At 40.0% G+C, this 19,078-nt stretch overlaps 1 protein-coding gene across 2 annotated transcripts in view; it reads left to right on the top strand.

The window, feature by feature from the left end:
• The window catches only part of PIEZO2 (piezo type mechanosensitive ion channel component 2), a 288,278-nt gene extending 269,236 nt beyond the window's left edge, over positions 1 to 19,042 (top strand). For both annotated transcript variants that reach the window (XM_018908712.3, XM_030232978.2), the window contains 15 exons: positions 937 to 1,195; positions 1,712 to 1,894; positions 2,313 to 2,565; positions 3,301 to 3,433; positions 3,851 to 3,998; positions 4,109 to 4,323; positions 6,071 to 6,229; positions 7,548 to 7,695; positions 10,175 to 10,363; positions 10,790 to 10,882; positions 12,002 to 12,174; positions 13,501 to 13,617; positions 15,583 to 15,662; positions 16,975 to 17,143; positions 18,046 to 19,042. In XM_018908712.3, coding sequence (XP_018764257.1) covers positions 937 to 1,195; positions 1,712 to 1,894; positions 2,313 to 2,565; positions 3,301 to 3,433; positions 3,851 to 3,998; positions 4,109 to 4,323; positions 6,071 to 6,229; positions 7,548 to 7,695; positions 10,175 to 10,363; positions 10,790 to 10,882; positions 12,002 to 12,174; positions 13,501 to 13,617; positions 15,583 to 15,662; positions 16,975 to 17,143; positions 18,046 to 18,298 — 2,572 coding nt within the window. In that variant the 3' untranslated portion in view covers positions 18,299 to 19,042. The remainder of the gene's footprint in view (positions 1 to 936; positions 1,196 to 1,711; positions 1,895 to 2,312; positions 2,566 to 3,300; positions 3,434 to 3,850; positions 3,999 to 4,108; positions 4,324 to 6,070; positions 6,230 to 7,547; positions 7,696 to 10,174; positions 10,364 to 10,789; positions 10,883 to 12,001; positions 12,175 to 13,500; positions 13,618 to 15,582; positions 15,663 to 16,974; positions 17,144 to 18,045) is intronic.
• Positions 19,043 to 19,078: the final 36 nt, after the last annotated feature.

A 19,078-nucleotide genomic window follows, 5' to 3' on the forward strand; every position in this document is an offset into this window, starting at 1 on the left:
GCCTTTGGCAGTTTTTGTTCAAGCCAGTGGGAGCTGAGGGTTATGGAGGGACACCATCTTGCTAGGTGCTTTCATAAGGGAGAGGATGTTCCCTTCTTTGCCCCTTAGACACTGTGCTCACTGGCACAACCAGCATTGAGGTGGGGATGGTGCCACTGCACATCTTCAGCTGCTCTCTGGCCTGACATAGTTGGAGAGGTCTTCCCCAAAAGCAGGGGCAAAATCGTAAACCACAGAACTCCCTTTCAGCCTGCCTGCACCCAAAGAGAGAAGGTGTATAGATCTGACTTTGTCAGATGCAGTGTCTCGTCTTCTGGTTTTCTGTAGCAATTTTTGCTTTTCAGTAAGATCCCTTCTTAGGCCAAGAAACTTTACGAAAAGCAGAGAGAATTATGAATGTATATAAAAGTCACTGCCATTTATATTTATTTGAGTCGCATAAATAGAAGATTGGACACATCTAATGCCCATGGGTATTTTTTATGTTCTAATCTTGTGCCCCTGGACAATTCAAAACATAGATCTGGTGATGTACCTCTGGTTTTTCTCTAAACTCCTATCTGTGCTGATAAATGGGATGTGAATCCACACCAGTATTGGGTGATTTGCATGAGATATGTTGGTTGGGCAGCTGTAGGAAAGCTGTGTTTTTAGAAGCCATGTTTGTAATGCTTAGGCCAGGCTGATTCTCTTTCTGAATAAATTAAAAACCATCAGAACAGTGCTTCTAGTTATTTTTTCTGAAATTCTTGTTTTCTGAGCTTAGAATCAGGCTATTTGGTTATCATACCAAAGTCCCCCCCTTTTTTTTTTTTTTTCTTCCATTGGACTGAGCAGCAGATTTTAATACTTTTCAAAATGAAAAATACTAGCAATTTGAAAGCAGCTCTTGTGAAGTTCATATTCAGTTCATTTGTGGTACTCTGCTCCTCACAGGATGTTTCATGATGACGAGTTGGAGGAGTCAGAGAAGTTCTATGTTGGTCAGCCTCGAGTCTTGCTCCTTATTTATGCCCTGTACAATACGCTGGTGGCCCGGTCAGAAATGGTGTGCTATTTTGTGATCATCCTTAACCACATGATCTCTGCCTCCATGATAACCCTGGTGCTTCCCATCCTGATATTCCTGTGGGCCATGCTGTCTGTTCCTCGGCCAAGCAAACGCTTCTGGATGACTGCCATTGTCTACACTGAGGTATGCTGCTGGTTTTGCAAGCCCATGTTGAACACAGAGAAGTGAAGTTAGGATCTTTGCATGGCCCCCTTTCTGGTTTTGATCCCTGGGATCTGGGCTGGGCCTTTGGCCCTTCATAGTAATACAAGTATTTGCTAAAGTCCTCAGAAATTTTTGTGGTATGGAAAGATCATGTTGGTTATTTCCTTCATTTCAATGAGCAATATCCTTCCTGCCATGAAAGGCAGTTCTCACAAGAACAGATCATTTGCAAACTGATGCTTTGTAATGGTTAATCAAGAAACAGAATTCACTGCTGTGATATCTCAAGTACCACTGAGTATCATCTGCTGCTGAATCTTGATTGACTTTGTTACTGGAGAAACGTGAAGTGTCATGCCTCTGTAGTAATGAGTATCCTTGTTTATGTTCTCATAAAACTGACAAAGTAGTCATATTTTATCCCTCTTACTGTTATGAGGCTATTATATCTGACATGCTTATAAAACACCTCAAGTGTGTTGTGTTTCCAAACAGGTGGCCATTGTCATCAAATACTTCTTCCAGTTTGGCTTCTTTCCTTGGAATAAACATGTGGATTACACAAAGGATAAACCTTACCATCCACCCAATATTATAGGCATTGAAAAGAAAGAGGGTTATGTGCACTACGATCTTGTTCAGCTTCTTGCTCTGTTCTTCCACAGATCCATCTTAAAGGTAATCTGGGTTCAGGTAGTTTCTTATTTAATTTTTAATTTTAATTTTTTTAAATCAGTCTTGTGATATAAAGAAGTCAATTTGGTTATCAGGATTTTTTTTTTTTTTTTCCATGAAAGGGTTATTGAGCATTTGAAGTGGCTGCCCAGGGAAGTGGTTGAGTCTCCATCCCTGGAAATGTTTAAAAGGCGTGATGTGGCACTGAGGGACGTGGTTTAGTGGTGGATTTGGCAGTGCTGGGTTAGCAGCTGAATTGGTGATCTTAAAGAACTTCTGCAACCTAAATGTTTCTATGATATCCCAACACATTGAATTTGTCTTCTCCCTTGTGAACAAGTGACTGAGCTGAGCAATGCCTGTGATAAATACTGTGACAGAAGTACAGGTTTGATACATTCTCTTCTTGTTTTTCTACTAGTGCCATGGATTGTGGGATGAGGATGAGAAAGGAGACAGCTCCAGTAATAAAGAGGATACTGATGATGAGCTCTCTCTGACAGGAGGCAGGAGAGACTCTTCTGCCTCTTTGAAATCTGTCAATCTTGCCGCATCTGTGGAGTCCATCCATGTCCACTTCCCCGAGCAGCAGACTGCCATCAGGAGGAAGAGTTCTAGCAGCATATCCCAGCTTTCTCACAGGTCCAGCTTCTCTTCACACAGATCTAAGAGAGGTAAATGTCATGGCACTTCTGGGATTTGAAGGACAAATGTTCATTTCCCATAGGATCATTCTACTGAAACCTTGGGCTGGCTGCTGAAGAGCTCCCAGGGGCTACTGAATGCTGCTGCTTCTCAGTAATGAAATAGGAACCAATGTATCTTCATGTTTGAACACACTCCAAGCCTTCCTAAAGTTCAAATGGAGAGACATACTTTGTGATTCATTATGTTTTTAGAATGACATTATCCAAAAGCTGGGAAAGGAATGCTGAGATGGCCCAGATCCAGAAATTCTGGTCCAGCCTAATCTCCAGCTAGAGGGAATGCAAAGCACATGTATTTTTCATATCTACATTTGTAGACGCTTGAATTAAGAAAATGTTTTTATTAGTTAAATTGAAACAGATTACATGTTCCGTCTTGTAAAAAGGGGCAGGAATACTCTAGCCTAAATATATATAATACCAATTGAGGTGACTGAGTCAGATCAATCAAATACTTGCTGTTATCACTAGTCTGCTTTCTCTTTTTATAGCTATTAATCAAGTTTTGATCTGCCAGTGATTAAACCTTTACTGAATGCTCTCAAGATTTTATCGTACTGGGGGAAAAAAGAAGAATTCATTTCAAAGCTTCTTTCAAATGTGGGAGTCGTATGAAATGGAAGTCTCAAGATTTATTCCTTTCTAACTTTAGTATTTAAACTTTTCTTTTGAATTGACTTCTCTTTCCTCCCCTTTTTCCAGGAAGTACCAGTACACGGAACAGCAGTCAGAAGGGAAGCAGTGTGTTAAGCATCAAGCAAAAATCTAGAAAAGAGCTTCTCATGGAAAAGTTTCGAGAACAAATGATCAAAGCCAAGGCTTTTACAATTAAAAAGTGAGCAATATGAGGAGTTGTGTGGGTTTGGGGGGAGGTTCCAAACAGTAAAGCAGTAAGCCAGCATTTTAAAAGGAGCAGGCTACTACTGATGTTAATTCAAGTGTTTGTTGTATGCAGATGTCCCACCAGCTGAACATCAGACAAATCAGCAGTTGTTCACATAGCATCTGCCTGATAAAAAAGTTAAATATCCCACGTGACCTTGGCTGGCAATGCATATTTCTATTGAACAAATCCTAATACAGTGGTTTAGAAGCAATCAGATAAAACGACTGGAGTCTCTGCAGTCCTGTGAAGGCTGTCAGAGTAGATCTTAGATAGCTTTAAAAATATTAATCATACCACACTCAGCCTTTACTTTCTTCAGTGCAAGTTATGTGCTATTAAATCACATTGTGGTCTGTGTTGTTTTAGGACTCTCCAGGTGTACATGCCCATCAGACAGTTTTTCTACAATCTTATCCATCCAGACTACAGCGCAGTGACTGATGTGTATGTGCTGATGTTCCTGGCAGATACAGTGGACTTCATCATCATTGTGTTTGGATTTTGGGCTTTTGGGGTACGTCACAGAGGCATCTATCTGTAAATCCTCAGCAGGATTTATGTCTTGTAGTTGCTAAATATCATGCAAGTGTCCTTTTTCCTTGACCCTTTTATTTTGCTTTTCAGAAACATTCTGCTGCAGCAGATATCACCTCTTCGTTATCAGAGGACCAGGTCCCAGAGGCATTTTTGGTGATGGTGCTCATTCAGTTTGGTACCATGGTGGTAGATCGAGCACTGTACCTCAAAAAGACTGTCATGGGAAAAGTCATCTTCCAGGTCATCCTTGTTTTTGGAATACATTTCTGGATGTTCTTTATCTTGCCTGGAGTGACAGAAAGGTATAAGTCTTATAAAGAAACAATGTGGGTGGAATACTGATGCTCTACCAAGTTATTTGCATTTAAATTGGAAATGTTTATAGCTAGGATTTGGAATCATGATCAAGTTTCTCCTTTGCCTCATTTCTAAGCAGAAAGTTGGAATACACTTCCACAGCAGTAACTGTGGCCAACATAAGTTTGAGGAAGAATTAGTTATATAGGTACAGAAATATTCTCAGTTTAGGCCAAAATGCAAGCAGGTGAAAGAGAAATTGCCTGTAATTGAGTGATTAGAGCCTTCAGCTGAGACAATGTTGGCCTCTGATCCAATTCCCTGCTCCCAAGACTGCTGCATGCTGCTTTAGAAGAGCGAGTAGAAAATGTCTCCCTCAGAGTAACTTATAACTTAGCACTTCCCTGAAATGTGTGAGCTGTGGATTTAAATCTCCTTAAACTGAGGAATGTCTAAATTATGTGTCTGTTCTGAAGAGCAAAGTTCTCCCCCTGTGCTCCTGCCACTTGGCTCTGGAGGTGATGTGAAGGCAGTCCCCCACTGCATGAAATTTTGTGTCGCATACCTGGTCAGGCTCACTCCCAAATCTAACATTTTTCATTTAACATTTCATTTTTCATTTAACATTTTATGGCTCAGGGCACTGACCACTGCACTCTGCAGTGCAGAGGTGTTAAGGTTCCCTCTGAAGTGCTTGGCTAACTCCCCTCTTCCTATTTTAAGTTGCCTTGAAGCATTTCCCTCACTCCAGTTGCTGTCCGTGGAAATTGAGTGTATCACCTAGGCACCTTACACGTCATTAACAGTCAAGTTATTTTACTGGAAAAAAATAAATAGGTTTATAGTGTAAAAGAAGACTGAGAAGTCTCACTTCCTCTCAAAAAGAAAGTGAAGTAGCAATTGTGCACAAATTTGAAAAAAAAAAAATTTTCAAATGGATCTCTTATCTACTGCACATTGAGAATTGTTAGGAAATAAAATAATTTTGACTTTTTGCTTTTGAGAAATCTATATCAAGTTGTTAATATCAAATCTGCATCTGGAACATCCTGTATTCCTTCTAAGTGAGATTAGGGCCCCCTGCAAATTTCTTAATTAAAATGCTTCTGTGGGATTTAATTGAAAATATTGGGTTATGGCTGGCTGGCAAATGCTGTCCATCCTGAGGCATCTGCTGCAGGTCCACTGTGCTATTGAATAACAGCCAGAATGGCACATGTGAGCAGAGGCTGAGGGTTAGTTCAGTCTGGAGAAGAGAAAGTGAAGAGCTGTCTGGACTATTTATTGGAATAAGACTTGAGTCAAGCAGAAAATATTTTCAGAGGTCACTCCATCTTAAGTTCCTGTATGAGGTGCTGACATAAACAGAAGTAGCCACTAAAGCTGCCTTGATTGAGCCCCTACCCAGGACTCACAGAGGGCTGGGCCATCATGGGGCTGAGGAAGACTATGATGGGCAGCAAGGGACCTTCGGCATGCAGAGGGAGAGGGCACTGCCCAAAGCCTTCACTCTTTGGGGAGCCCATTCCCACTCTCTCCCCTGTAACCCTGAGGTGGCAATGGATGCTGGTTTTAGACTTTTCCATTCAGTATCTTTCCAATACTCTTTTAACCCTGCCTTGGGGTCAGCAATCAAGGCCTTTTCACAGGACCTCAGGAAGGGGAAACTGCCAGGAGCAAAAATCATTTCAAGCTAATTCGGTCATACACAGATACAAAGCTCATAATTTTCCTTTATCTTTTCCTTTACAGGAAATTTAGCCAGAACACAGTTGCCCAGCTCTGGTATTTTGTGAAATGTGTTTATTTTGGCTTATCAGCTTATCAGATACGCTGTGGATATCCAACTCGTGTTCTTGGCAACTTCCTCACAAAAAGTTATAACTATGTCAACCTGTTCTTATTTCAAGGGTAAGCAAAGACTTACTGCCTTTCTTCTTTCTTTTGTGTAATAAAGATCTGCTGTAGTGAAATGCTGGAGTTATTAATGACTTTTCATCACAGACTGCTGGAAATAAGACAGTAAATTTTGCACAGCACTCTCTGTATATGCCATACGTCCCCTGTAGTCCACAAGAAAAAGAAAAATCTATTTCTGGAAGGCAAACTTCATAAAATTCCATCTCTCAGTCTGAAACCAGAAGCCTGATATACCAGTCAGCCATTCAGTGCCCTATGAAATAGACATTTTTAACACTACTAAGAAATCACCTTTGTGAACAGAAATAGGGGCTGCACGTTGTGCTAGAAAACAGGTAGTTAGTTATTAGTTCTGCAGTCCTAAAAAGTAGTAAGGTGTCAAATCCCAAAGAGATCTTTGGAACAGGTCTACCTGCTATACCTCAGCAGGTCAAAGGAATGGAGTGAATGACAACACACCTGAGAAATAGGAACTTGAAAATAAGCACAAAAGAAAATGTGTTTGCTTTGGGCAGTGTTGCACATTTGACACTCCTCAGGAGTTCGGGGTGTTAGGGCAAGGAACAGGCACAGCATTACCTCGGGGTGAAAGATGGTTTTACACAAGCAGACCACATCCTTCCTTTACACTGTTACAGTGACCTTGTGACTAAGCCAGTTTGAAGCATGTGTGTAATTCACAAAAAAAAAAAAAAAGAATCATTTCAGCCTTTTCACAGTATTTGCAGTATGGGTTTCTTGCATTTCAAGGAAAAGTTACAGAAGAAAGGTTTCCTCACATGAAATAGTCTTTCAAGTGAGGGACTAGGAAAGGGAAGATGCCCTTTAAATGGCTGCATTGCATGTGGATTACCACCTTCTTCTGCTGTTTAATCCTGAGTCACAAAGCCCAGTTCCATATGCAGCAGAGGGCTGCCCACCTACTGCAAAGATGCCATGCAACATCCTTGGTGTAAGGAGGTCTAAAATTAATCCCACCATCCTGCAGCTCCTCTCCCATGTGCTCCTGCAGCTCCATCCATGTGCTCCTCTCCCAGGTCAGAGGAATCTAGGAAATCTTGTGCTATTCCATCAGGAGCTGAATCCCAATTATGGACATAATAATGCATAAGCATATTTATGGCCTGGCAAGGAGGTCTAGAGTAACACAAGCTATGGCAATTTCGGGATGTGATTGTGTTTACAGAATCCCCAGTTAAGCTGTTTTCATGCCGTCTTAATTCTCCCTCTTGTCATTCATACACTTGCAGTGCTTGTTTGATGTGATGCCTCTGTTTCTGACAAGTTATCTGCTGTGGTCTCCCTTCAGGTTCCGCCTGGTTCCATTTTTGACCGAGCTGAGAGCAGTAATGGACTGGGTTTGGACTGATACCACTCTCAGTCTTTCCAGCTGGATCTGTGTTGAAGATATCTATGCTCATATATTCATCCTGAAGTGTTGGCGAGAGTCAGAAAAAGTAAGGAAACCCCATATGAGTGATTCAGACCTTCTCTCCCCTGTGCAGGAGGGAAGAGAAATAATCATGGGTCCCTAAATAATTGAGGAATCCACCACAAAAAGTTTGTTGGAAGATATGCCTGGCACTTGTGTTCAGAAATATCCAGACTGTTGGGTACTTTACATTAGCTGGCAGCTGCCACAAATGAAACTTCAAATGGTTTCTCTTTTGTGCCCAGCTGATTTTTCCACCATTAACGTGAACTCCAGAAGCACGTGCCTGCTGGCTTAATTGCAGGCCTGGGTTTCAAGGCTGGGGTTGGAAGTCAGTCACACACAACTAAATGAATAACCTGGAGTAGCAGGGAAGCTGCAGCTGAGGAGAAAGGTCAGTAGAAGGAGGAGCTCATGCCCTGCCGTGTAGGTCCCAGGGACACCGGGGTCATGTAACTGCAGAGGAAACTCAGCTGGCTCCTTTATCTCACAAGAGTCCCTGCACACCCAGAACTGAACTGCAGGCCAGATAAACCCACCATTTGTCTCACTGAAATTTCAGTCTCTTTAAGTCATTTAAGCTTCAGTTCAAATTAAACTTGCAAATTCTGGATTCTTTGTAACTGCTATAAAGATTGCAACCATATGCTTGCTCATTTTGCCAATTTTAAAAAGATATTAACCATTATTTTAAGAGTGACCAAACCAGTCAGAAATTCTACATCTGTATTGAAGTGGATTTACTTTAAGTGTTACTGACGTATTTCTACTTTTATTATAATCCTGTCTCTTAATGGCAATTACTTTCTAAGTATATCACATAGTTTAACTCAGAGCTACAGTGCACACAAATCATGCATATAGCCTTTTTCTCTGTGACTCCCACTTCTGCCATGAATGGAAGAAGTTCTGGAGAACTTCAGGAGTCAGGGATGTAATAACCCAGCTCTACTTTGATTCTGTCTCACCCCATTTTCTTACACTATAATTCACATTAGGTGTAACAGAGATCTGACATGGGAGTATTCCCCTGTCTAAGCTGGCATGTATGTTCTAATGCCATACACAAAAATAACCATGTCACAACTTTACAACTTTATTGGTGAAGTATTTGGTTCTCTCTCTCTCTCTCTCTCTTTCTCTGAGTGGAATGCCTGAGTATTTGGACTACTAGAGTCTCTCTGAGATGTTCTATAACATCATTAGAAGTGCCTGAACTAATATCCTCCAGACTAATAATAATAATAGTAATAATAATATAATAATAATAATAATACCCCTGCTGATCTTGATACGATATTTTAATGAAAATACTATTTTAATGAAAATACTGCTATTCTGTAGCGTGAGACAAATGACTTGATACACTGCCTCTGGAAAGTAAATAATTGGTTTTAAATATAGCATTGTATTACAAATGGAATATTCTCATAGGGCTTTATGGATTCATGTTGCAAAGCAAGAACAATTTTCTGAAAGCCAGATTCCTGGGGTGTTTGAGGTGCAGTGGAGTACAGTGCATATTTATTCTGCACATGTGGTTAACCCTGTAAGAGTTAAACCCTGTAAGAGAATTACACCAAAATAAATTACAGTGAAAGTAAGACATTTTACAGGACGGTGAGACTGTTCAGAGTATTCAGTCATGAGACAAATAGAAGAGGACAGGAATTATGGGCAAGGCAGAACAGACATGCCATGTGATCTGCTTTGAAGGGAGAAGGAAAGCAGTCACTTTTGTCCTCAGAAGCTAAGAAAGAGAAGGATGTTACATCAGCAGTATCCGGACTTTAGGAACGGCAACAACATTTTTAACATTAGTTAATTGGAGTCAGTGTGGAATTCACTAGAAATAGATTGGATCAAGCCTGTGAACTCTTAGAAATACTGTAAGTGAGGTGTGACATGAATGTGGAGGTAATGCAATATCAGAAATATTACTGATTGTTTATGTCAGTTGCTGGCAGACAGTTTTCCTGCTCCCCCCATCCACCACAATATACAGTTTGCAGCATTTCAAGACCTATGAGAGGAAGTCTGCCTTAAGGAGTTTTGCAATAAAACTTTTCAGAAGTGCAAGAGCAAGAAAGTGGGTCCCTCATTATAGCAGTTTTTGGAACAAATTGTTGTATCACTGTTTTTGCTATTATTTTATATTTTCTTCTTGTGAGTTCATGCTAGCACTTAGACAAAAAAAATCAAATTCTCCTACCTAAATTCTTCTTTTTTTGTGGCTGTGAAGAATCAATATCACAGAGGTTTACAGTATTTTTCACACGGGACACACATTTTGGATTCACTTGTCACTTCTCTCTGTTGCCATCAGAAATTTGGTGTCTGTGCAGGGTTGGCTAAAAAGACCTGAAAATAGCTGTCCTGATATGGGATAGCAAATTATCACAAGAGATTGGAAGCCTTAAGATCATGATATATTCACCCATCAAATCATATGAAGTGCACCTTTGATAGAAGAGACATTACCATGCTGCTGTTTGTTTTTGCAGAGATATCCCCAACCAAGAGGCCAGAAGAAAAAGAAAGTTGTGAAGTATGGAATGGGTGGCATGATTATCGTCTTGCTGATTTGTATTGTCTGGTTCCCACTGCTCTTCATGTCTTTAATCAAATCTGTTGCAGGCATCACCAACAAGCCTCTAGATGTATCAATCACAATAACTCTAGGAGGTTATCAGGTAAAAAAGAAGAAACACTAAAAGCAAACTCTGTTTTTTGCATTATATTTCCTTGTGCCATTTCTTCTTCCTTCCATTGACTTGAACTCTCCTGCTTTATGCAAGGTACCTGGCAGGCTTCCATAAATGACCTCTTTTGGGTTTAAAAATATGTTAGTTTATCACTGTTGTAAAATATTATCCTCATTTTCAAGTTAAAACCAGCCTCTACTGGCTGTGGAAACTGAATAAATTACCCTACAGGTCCACATGGTAGATGTAAGATAATTGTAGGCAGCTTGCATCTCAGAGGAAGGAGATTATAACATTGTCTTGTTGAATGGAGTGCCATAATTGTCTTGGACTGTGATGCACAGGATGCTGGACTGTGTATGTAGCAGCCAATGTGAAGTAAATGTGATAAGCATGTGTTCTTTTGTTTCCCAGCCTATTTTTACCATGAGTGCTCAGCAGAATCAGCTCAAAAGTTTGGATCCGAATGAGTTCAGTGATTTTCTGAGAAGCTATAGGGGTAACACTGTAAGTGAAAAGTAGAATACCTCATTTCTTAAAAATGTGTGCATGTTTCCATAGAGGCCTTTTGTGAATTTTGTTTGTGTAGTCCTGTGGTCATCAGTGCTGTCATCAATGGGAAGACATTTCTGTAAAGAGGATTTGCATGAAAAAAAGTTCAGACACATCATTTGTCAGGACAGTTCTGGGTTATGGTGAGACAAGCTACCATTAATGCAGACATCTTTGCACAAAATACTGGAAAGCAGAAACCCTAATTGTCCTGTTGTCTAAATGAAACCCTCCCCTCGAAATGCCCCAAACCTTCAGGAGATGTGATGCTGTTTGTGTACTGCCAAAGAAAACGTGCTGTGGGGACAAAACGGTGCCTTAGGCACTCCTATGTCCCATGCTCCTTTCTAGAGCACACATCTTTCACCTTCCAGTGGGGAGTGGTGGTGCTGTCAAAAGAAAGTGTGCATAGTCTAGAAATGTTTTGACATTAAAATGTCCAAAAAAAGCATTTAAGCATAGTCTCAGTGTTTCATGGAGTAACATGCCCAGTTTCCACAAGTTTCTACAGGAAAAGGACTAATAATTAGTAGGAGCTGTTGTATTGCTAATGTAACTAACATTTGATCAGATATAACTTTAAAAGAAGTGCTTGGTTCTAGCTCATTAAAGAATTTGATGTTAGAATTTGATCTTAGATCCTATCACATAGCCTATGTGCAATAGCACTAATATTGTAACCTAGATGCATTTGGGAGTTACAAGGTTCTAGCTGGTTCATCCTTTGCAGACACTTTTCTATGCAGAAAGACACTTAACAAAAGACAGAGTAAAATTTTAACTCGAGTTTAAAAACTCTACATAGAGTTTGTTTCATGAACTTTCAGACTCACTTTAGCCAACATGGCCATCAAACAATGAGGCCATTTTTGTTTTGCCTTTTTAGCTTGGCTATATTTTGTTGATTCCCCTTCCTATCTCAAGCCCTAATTGGTACCTGGGGAAAACAATCAGTGCACACCACTGCATTACAATTAATCAAACATATACAAATCTGTCTGACTGGGAAATGTGGTTCAGTGTCTTGTGAATATCACTGCACTGAAATTTTCTTTTCCTCTTCTGCACCTACAGCCTGCCTTGCAGTTTCTCGAGGGGTATGCAAGAGAAGATATAACTCGAGCAGACCTGGAGGGAAATTCAAACTCTTTATGGACCATCAGCCCTCCCAGTAGAAATAAAATGATACAGGGACTTAAAGACTTTGATGCTGATTTCACTTTAGTTATTTCATGGACCATTCAGAGGTAACTAAACAAAGTTATTGTGAGGTGGATGGATCATTTGCCAAGCATTAGCTCAGTGGAACAGTTCCAACATTGCATTTTTGGTTTAGTTCTTTTGCAAATTCTATTGTATGACAGAGCAAAAAACTGAGGGTGGGAGGGAGAGAGACAGAGAGAAGTCAGTTTTGTTACCCATGAAAACATTTGTTGCCTGCAGTTCTCAAAAAAATAAAGTGCACCCACTACCAAATAGATTATTTAAAGTGTCCAGGTGGGATTTTCGATGGGATTTGACAGGAAGGAAGAAAAAGCAAGAATTTTTTAGCCAGTTTTAGGTGGGAATGTTCCAATGAACTGTCCTTAACAACAACCTTGCTAGCATTTATGGGAAGTGTATTCACTTAGACCTAATTAAGGCAGAAAACCTATGAGGAAATACAAACAGAAGTTCTTCATCCTCTTATTAAGGGAGTCTGGAAGTGACACAAACAATTTTTACATGCAAATACCATAACAATGGCACAGATCCATTTTGTTGAGACCTTTGCTTATGTGAGCTTACTTTGGCCCCAGTGAACTAACTTGACAATAAAATTCTAGAAAGAGACAACCTGGAGTATAAGGTTGCACTCAGGCTAGAGCACACCCAGTCGTCAAGGTCATTTGCTGGCTACTGTCTGCCACATGGGGTTCCTGCAGATTACTGGATTAAATTGGAGTTAAGTCATCACTCCATGGAATCCAGGTTCCTTTGCACCCTCTTTATTTACATGTTTCCTTAGAAGTAGAATCTGGATTGTTGAAAGACTATGCACAAGAAGCAGGTCAGCTGAATTGCTGTGGGAGCTCTGAACATGCTGGGTCTGTTCTTCCACAGTCAGAAATAAAATTGTAATGAATCTGCACACTTAATTCAACTTTATTTTCCTGGAAACACAGGCTATCAGCTAGTGAATTACATCACTCCATCATTTCTGAGCTTTCCATTAATTTTTGGTACTGCTACTGAGTTTGCCCATATGCTTTCATGGCCACAAGCATTCACACACAAGTGCAAAGAGACATTTTTCACCCTCAGATTGTATCTTGTGGGATACGCCGTGAGCACAAATGACTGAAAATGTTATGGACTTACCACAGTGACCTTCTTCTTGACTGCTGCCTTTCATCTGGGCCAGGAGGCCACAAGCAGCAGGAAGGTGGGCCTGTGGTGTCACAGAGGCAGCATACTCACTTTCTGCCTTTGCACATCCTCTGCCGTGGGTGTTTCTCTGCAGCTGCCTCACCCAGCCTGGGTTATGCTCTCGTTGTAGGTTGTCAATGTGTTTTCCCTTTTACTTACAACAGGAATCTCTCCCTTGGTGCCAAGGCTGAAATAGCATCAGATAAACTTACCTTCCCACTAAAAAATCATACCAGAAGAGATATTGCTACAATGATGGCTGAAAATCAACCAGAAAAGGTGTAAGTTATTTTATTTTTCTGTTTATATGTAAACCTTTCCCTTTGAAGCCTGATTTCCTAAGGTGGTCCAGCTTGTGCAAATGTTTCATTTGTCTGCCCATCTATCCCACTCTAATAACAGATGGCAACAGCACTGAAGCCAAGTATTAGTAATATTAAAGGAGAAAGCTTGTTTCCTATTATAAATGTAGGCTGAGAGGACCCTGAACACAGGATCATCAGCAACAAGCATGGTGAAGCTATTAGTACTTTTCTTTGATTTATTGGATAAGCACAAGTTCAGTATATCCACAGTTCAACTCACCTTTGAGTTACACCAGTTCAACTTGATCTGAGGAAGTTGTGTTGAAGACTTTTTTGTTCTAAAGAACTATCGAGACTGTATCTCACATTGTTACTCCTGAATAGTACTGGATTGGCAAGGAAGTGTTAATTCACTGCGGTCAAAGGGTAACATCTGCAGTTGTTTCTGACATCAGATCTTTTCCTGTGATGGAAATTCACAAGGCATGCACTTCATATGAATGTCAAACATTATTCTACATGTATAGCGTTATAGCATGAACCACAGTGGTGACTCCTTTTAGATCTGAAAAGAGTCTGGCTCTTCCTCTTCCGCCTTCTCACTGGGGATTACTTTATTTACAGCAGTAGTTTCTAAGTATTGCTAAGCCAACACATCATCCCTGAAGGCCACTTGATCTGAGTTGTGGCCAAAAGAGTTGAAAAGTTTAAGCTGAGACCAACTGGGATTGTGAAAACTCTGAGAGGTTCTTATCTGTTAGCAGGTAGAAATTAGATTTGCTTTTTCTGTGCACAGCTGTGTTTCTGCACCCACACACACTTGGACATCCAAACAGACTGCTATTGCACATGTGATCATTCCTATTAAAAAATACTTGATGCCTCTTTTCTGCTGTGTGAAGATACAGCAATATTTCCTGAGGTGAGGTTGGGCCACAGAGGGTAGATTTTTCTCATTTGTGGGAAGAAGTAATTAATTCATAATTCTCTCTTTGCAAAAGGCAAGCAGTAACATGGACTACATAGCTGCATTTGCCTGTCTTGCAGTAATATTGAATATTTAAGGTTTTTTACTTGATCATAAATGAAAAATGGTTGTGATAGCTATTAGCCATTGAGATACTTCTGCAGGGGGATTTCTACTACCACCTCTGCTGAGGTTTTCAGCTGCTGACCTTTTCTTGGACCTGCTGGGGTGATCAGAAGGGATTTTCATTTGGCCGCCCTTGTTCTTCCTCAGCCTGATGTATGCAATGTAGCCAAGTGTCACAGGATTTATCTGAGAGCTCCTCTTCCCTGGAATTTTTCAGTCATTAGAGGAAAATGTTAGCACAGTGTCTCTGCTTTTAATGAAATGTGTCTCCCTCTAGATACTGGTAATTTATTCCCACTCAAGATGATTTGATTTTGAGTCCAGTGGAAGAACTTTTACAAACGTCTTTCTTTAGAAGTTTGAAATCCACCTAAAAGCTGTGAAAATATTTCCCAATGAAAAATTCTGGCAAAAATTCTCATTCTATTCAGGTGTTATTATTGAGACACCACCTTGCAATTCTGAAGTAATAGCTGTGTTCACAACATATTTTTCTAGCTTGTTTACTACTGGCAATGTGCTGCCTTTATTATATACTTTATAGCTGACTATAAAAGCAGCTTTTTTTAAAAGGGAAACAAAATATGAAGTCTATATTCTGTGCAAACAGACATGCCCCAGCTATGTGGAAGTCATGGTGTGTGAATGGTGACATTATGGACAGAACTCTCTGCTGAAGTTATGAAAAAACATAGCTGAAAAATCCAGTTAATTTTCAGATGTGACATCTGAACACTATAAAGTTATAACTCAAGAATTACTGGGAACTCTGTATAGCCCTGTTAGGTATTTCTAAAATTTTTAGAGGTATAAAAATATGAAATATTTGATTTCTCATTTTTTTCCAGAACATTAGAGGAAGTGTATCCATACTACATCAAGGCTCCTAGTGATTCTCTGGCAAAACCCATAAAGCAGCTATTGAAAGGTATGTCTCCAGACCATGGAAACCAGAGTATGGTTTAAAGGAGTGCAAGGCAGCACTCACACTGTGCATTCACAGCGGCTATGGGGCACCTCAGTCTTAAATGAACTTAAAATGGTTTCCACTTGGTGTCTGCAAGCTTGAGGAGAGATAAGGTAATACAGTATAAGGCAGAAAATGCATCTCCACGTATTCTAGCTTTGGATTTAACAGTAAGAACTCTAAGGATGAAGTCCATCTCCTTCAAGTCTGCTTTAGGAACTCTTTTCCTTTGTTTTAGGAACTGTTTTCCTTTGTGTAAGTGATTACAGGTTTCACTCCTCCACATCTCCCTGCTGCCTTACTATAAACAGTCAGTAGTTTTGCACGTCTGCAAATGCAGCTTCTCAGCTTAAATAATGACACTGCATTATTTTTATGTTTTTTTAAGCTATTCCTTCCTTATTGGCTACAAAGAATCCACTTTAAGTAACTTGTTAATTTCAGAATCCATACAGGTACTCACAGACATACAGAATACATGCACCCTTGCACATACATATGTTTGAAAAACCTGGTGGGTTGGAATAGGAGGAAAAAGCCTTTATGTAAGAGCAATTTTCTCAACAGAGGCTAAATTTGGAGCTTGAATGTAATAGTGGTAGTGCTATGTAGTATGTTCTTGCCAAGGTTCATTAAGAAGATTAATTCTTGAGGCTGAACCCAGTTCTATGAGTAGAAATAAATTATAAGTGCTTCACTGTCGTTGGTCAGGTCCCTAATCTGAGTTTCTTCAGAAAGGCTTTCATGTATACACTGCTGATGTACTCTCAGGAGGACCAGAGTTCATCTCCTGGCTGTGTGATCAGTATGCTTAAAACAGGATAGCACCCTTTTGTTGATACAAGAGAATAATATCTTTTATATCAGACACAAATGGTTCATGGTGATAGTTTCCCTCTGAGATGCAGAAGCTGGCTGCTACCCTTCCAGGTTCAATGTGTTTCTGTAGGCCTGAAATGCAGATGTGATGAGTGCTATTGATATTTTGGCCTGAAAATACCAAAATTATTTGACAGTTGTACTGAAGAGTATGCAGGTGATATGAAATATTTCAAATATTTAATGCAGATTCAGATAAGATTCACAAGCAAAAACACAGAACTCTGGGCTTTATAATTTTGTATACAGAAATAATGTAAAATGGAGTTAGAAGAATTTTGCTTCTGCATTGTTCAGTCATTTCATAATGCAAACATTTGAAGTATCTGTCTCAAAATGTTTGATTTTTGCAATTCTTGTTCTATATATATTAACGCTTCTTTTTTTTCAATAGACTGCAAGTGGGAAAATATTACAGTTTCCCTTGTGAAAAATGCATCTGAAGAATGGTGGGTTTTGAATCAGCTTGGAAAAAGACAAAAAACGCCTCAAGAGAGTCTTGAACTCTTCATATTCAGTGATAAAGTCAGTCCACCGAGCCTTGGATTCTTGGCTGGTTATGGGTAAGAGGAAATCTTTACATAAAATTAAATAAAGTACATAAAATAGAAGTAGATGTGACTTTATTTGCTGATTTAGGGGTATATTTTTTGTTGTTGTTTTAGTGTTTGAACATTACAACATTTTGAAAAGGGTTTTTGTGAGATTTTCAAATCCATGTCTATTAATACCTGTAAAAGGATTAATATTTGCAAGGTTAGTATTGCCCCTGATAACTGCTCTCCAGTGGGAATAGAAACAGAAGCACCCTTCACACCAATTTCCTATTGATGAGAAATAAGTCAAAATATGTTAGTTTAGCTGCAGGTCAAGTTCTGCCCCAACTCTGCCTGGTTTTGGTGACCTTCTCAATCTTGTAGCCAGGACCCTGGGTGTGAAAGAGTTATGAAATACATCTCCATAGACAGAGGAAGGCAGGAGACTAAGCATTCCCAGGAGATACACCCTCCTGGTAGGATCTTGGAGAAGTCCCCACAGAAAGATTATTTGGGGCATTATCAGGGTAAATGTTAGTTTGTCACCACCTTAATAAAAAATATTAGATATGAAACCTGACAGATTATTTGCCTTTAGCTGCTGTCAGGTTTCCCATTGTGACTTCCAAGATGTAGCAGGCAGGACATGAGACCATTAGCAACTGTTGTCAAAGAATTTAGGCCGGCAGCCTCAGCTGTGTATGATTCCAGATTTGTGAGGGGTTTGAAGAGATCGTATTTTCCTTCATCCCATGGCACAGCAGAAACATGACCCTAATTAGAAATTGATGTTCAGCTCAAGAATTTGATGTTCAGCTGACAGACTACATTAGGGAGCTAATCCACATTTAGCCATGTGGATGAGCTCCCTCACACTTGGCTGCCCTTTCACAAGGCACGATTTGAACTCTTCCTTTCTTTCTTTTCAGCATTATGGGACTGTATGCCTCAGTTGTCCTGGTGATAGGAAAGTTTGTCCGTGAATTTTTCAGCGGGATCTCTCACTCCATCATGTTTGAGGAGCTGCCCAACGTAGACCGAATCCTGAAGCTGTGCACTGACATTTTCCTAGTGCGAGAGACTGGAGAACTGGAACTAGAAGAAGACCTGTATGCCAAGCTAATATTCCTGTATCGCTCACCAGAGACTATGATCAAGTGGACTAGGGAAAAAACTAATTGATCTCTTTGGCATCACACTGCAAATCAAGGTGGTTAAATCTGAATTTTAAAGGAAAAAGAAAAAAAGCACAATATTCTCTTAAGAGCTAAGCCTTTTATAGTTGGGTAGCAATGATTTTTCACAGAAGGAATCCTGGAAGCTACGGCCTTAGGAATCCATGCTGCCTTTCAAATTAAGGATCAACAGTGAAGAAGGTTGAATGATTTGTTGTTTTTAATGTGCCACTCCTCTACAATCTGGGGACTGCTTTGTAATTTAATCAGCAAAAAGTTTGCATCTTTGTCTGGCTAATTTAATTTTCCAGACAACCATTACACCTTAGAGAGAAACGAAAGGAGTGAACCCACGGATGACTCCAGTGTACCTTCTTAATCCTTTCTGGAGCCACACAGTTTGGATTGTGCAATATGCAGTTGTACATCACTGACTTTCAAGCTACAGTAATGGGACACTGACGAGCCTTCAGGACACCCAGCACCCAGGGCCACACTGGGAACTGAAGACATTCTAGCCATACCCATTTGTAGAAAAGCAGAGGTTTTGATGTACAAAGGACACAGTGGACAAGCCTCTGTCAGCAAAAAAAAAGTAAAAACAAGTCAGAAAACAAGTAACAGTCTCTTGAAATGCCTTATTTTATTTGTACAGTCACAGGAGACATTTCCACCAAACATCAATGACTTTTCTCAGGAAAAAGAAAAAGCAACTGAAACTTGACACTTCGTCAAGATTAACTAATGGCTAGAATAATTATGGTGAATTATGGGGTGTTCTGCTGGG

Source organism: Serinus canaria, chromosome 2 (genome assembly GCF_022539315.1).
Source record: "Serinus canaria isolate serCan28SL12 chromosome 2, serCan2020, whole genome shotgun sequence".
NCBI classification, from domain to species: domain Eukaryota; kingdom Metazoa; phylum Chordata; class Aves; order Passeriformes; family Fringillidae; genus Serinus; species Serinus canaria.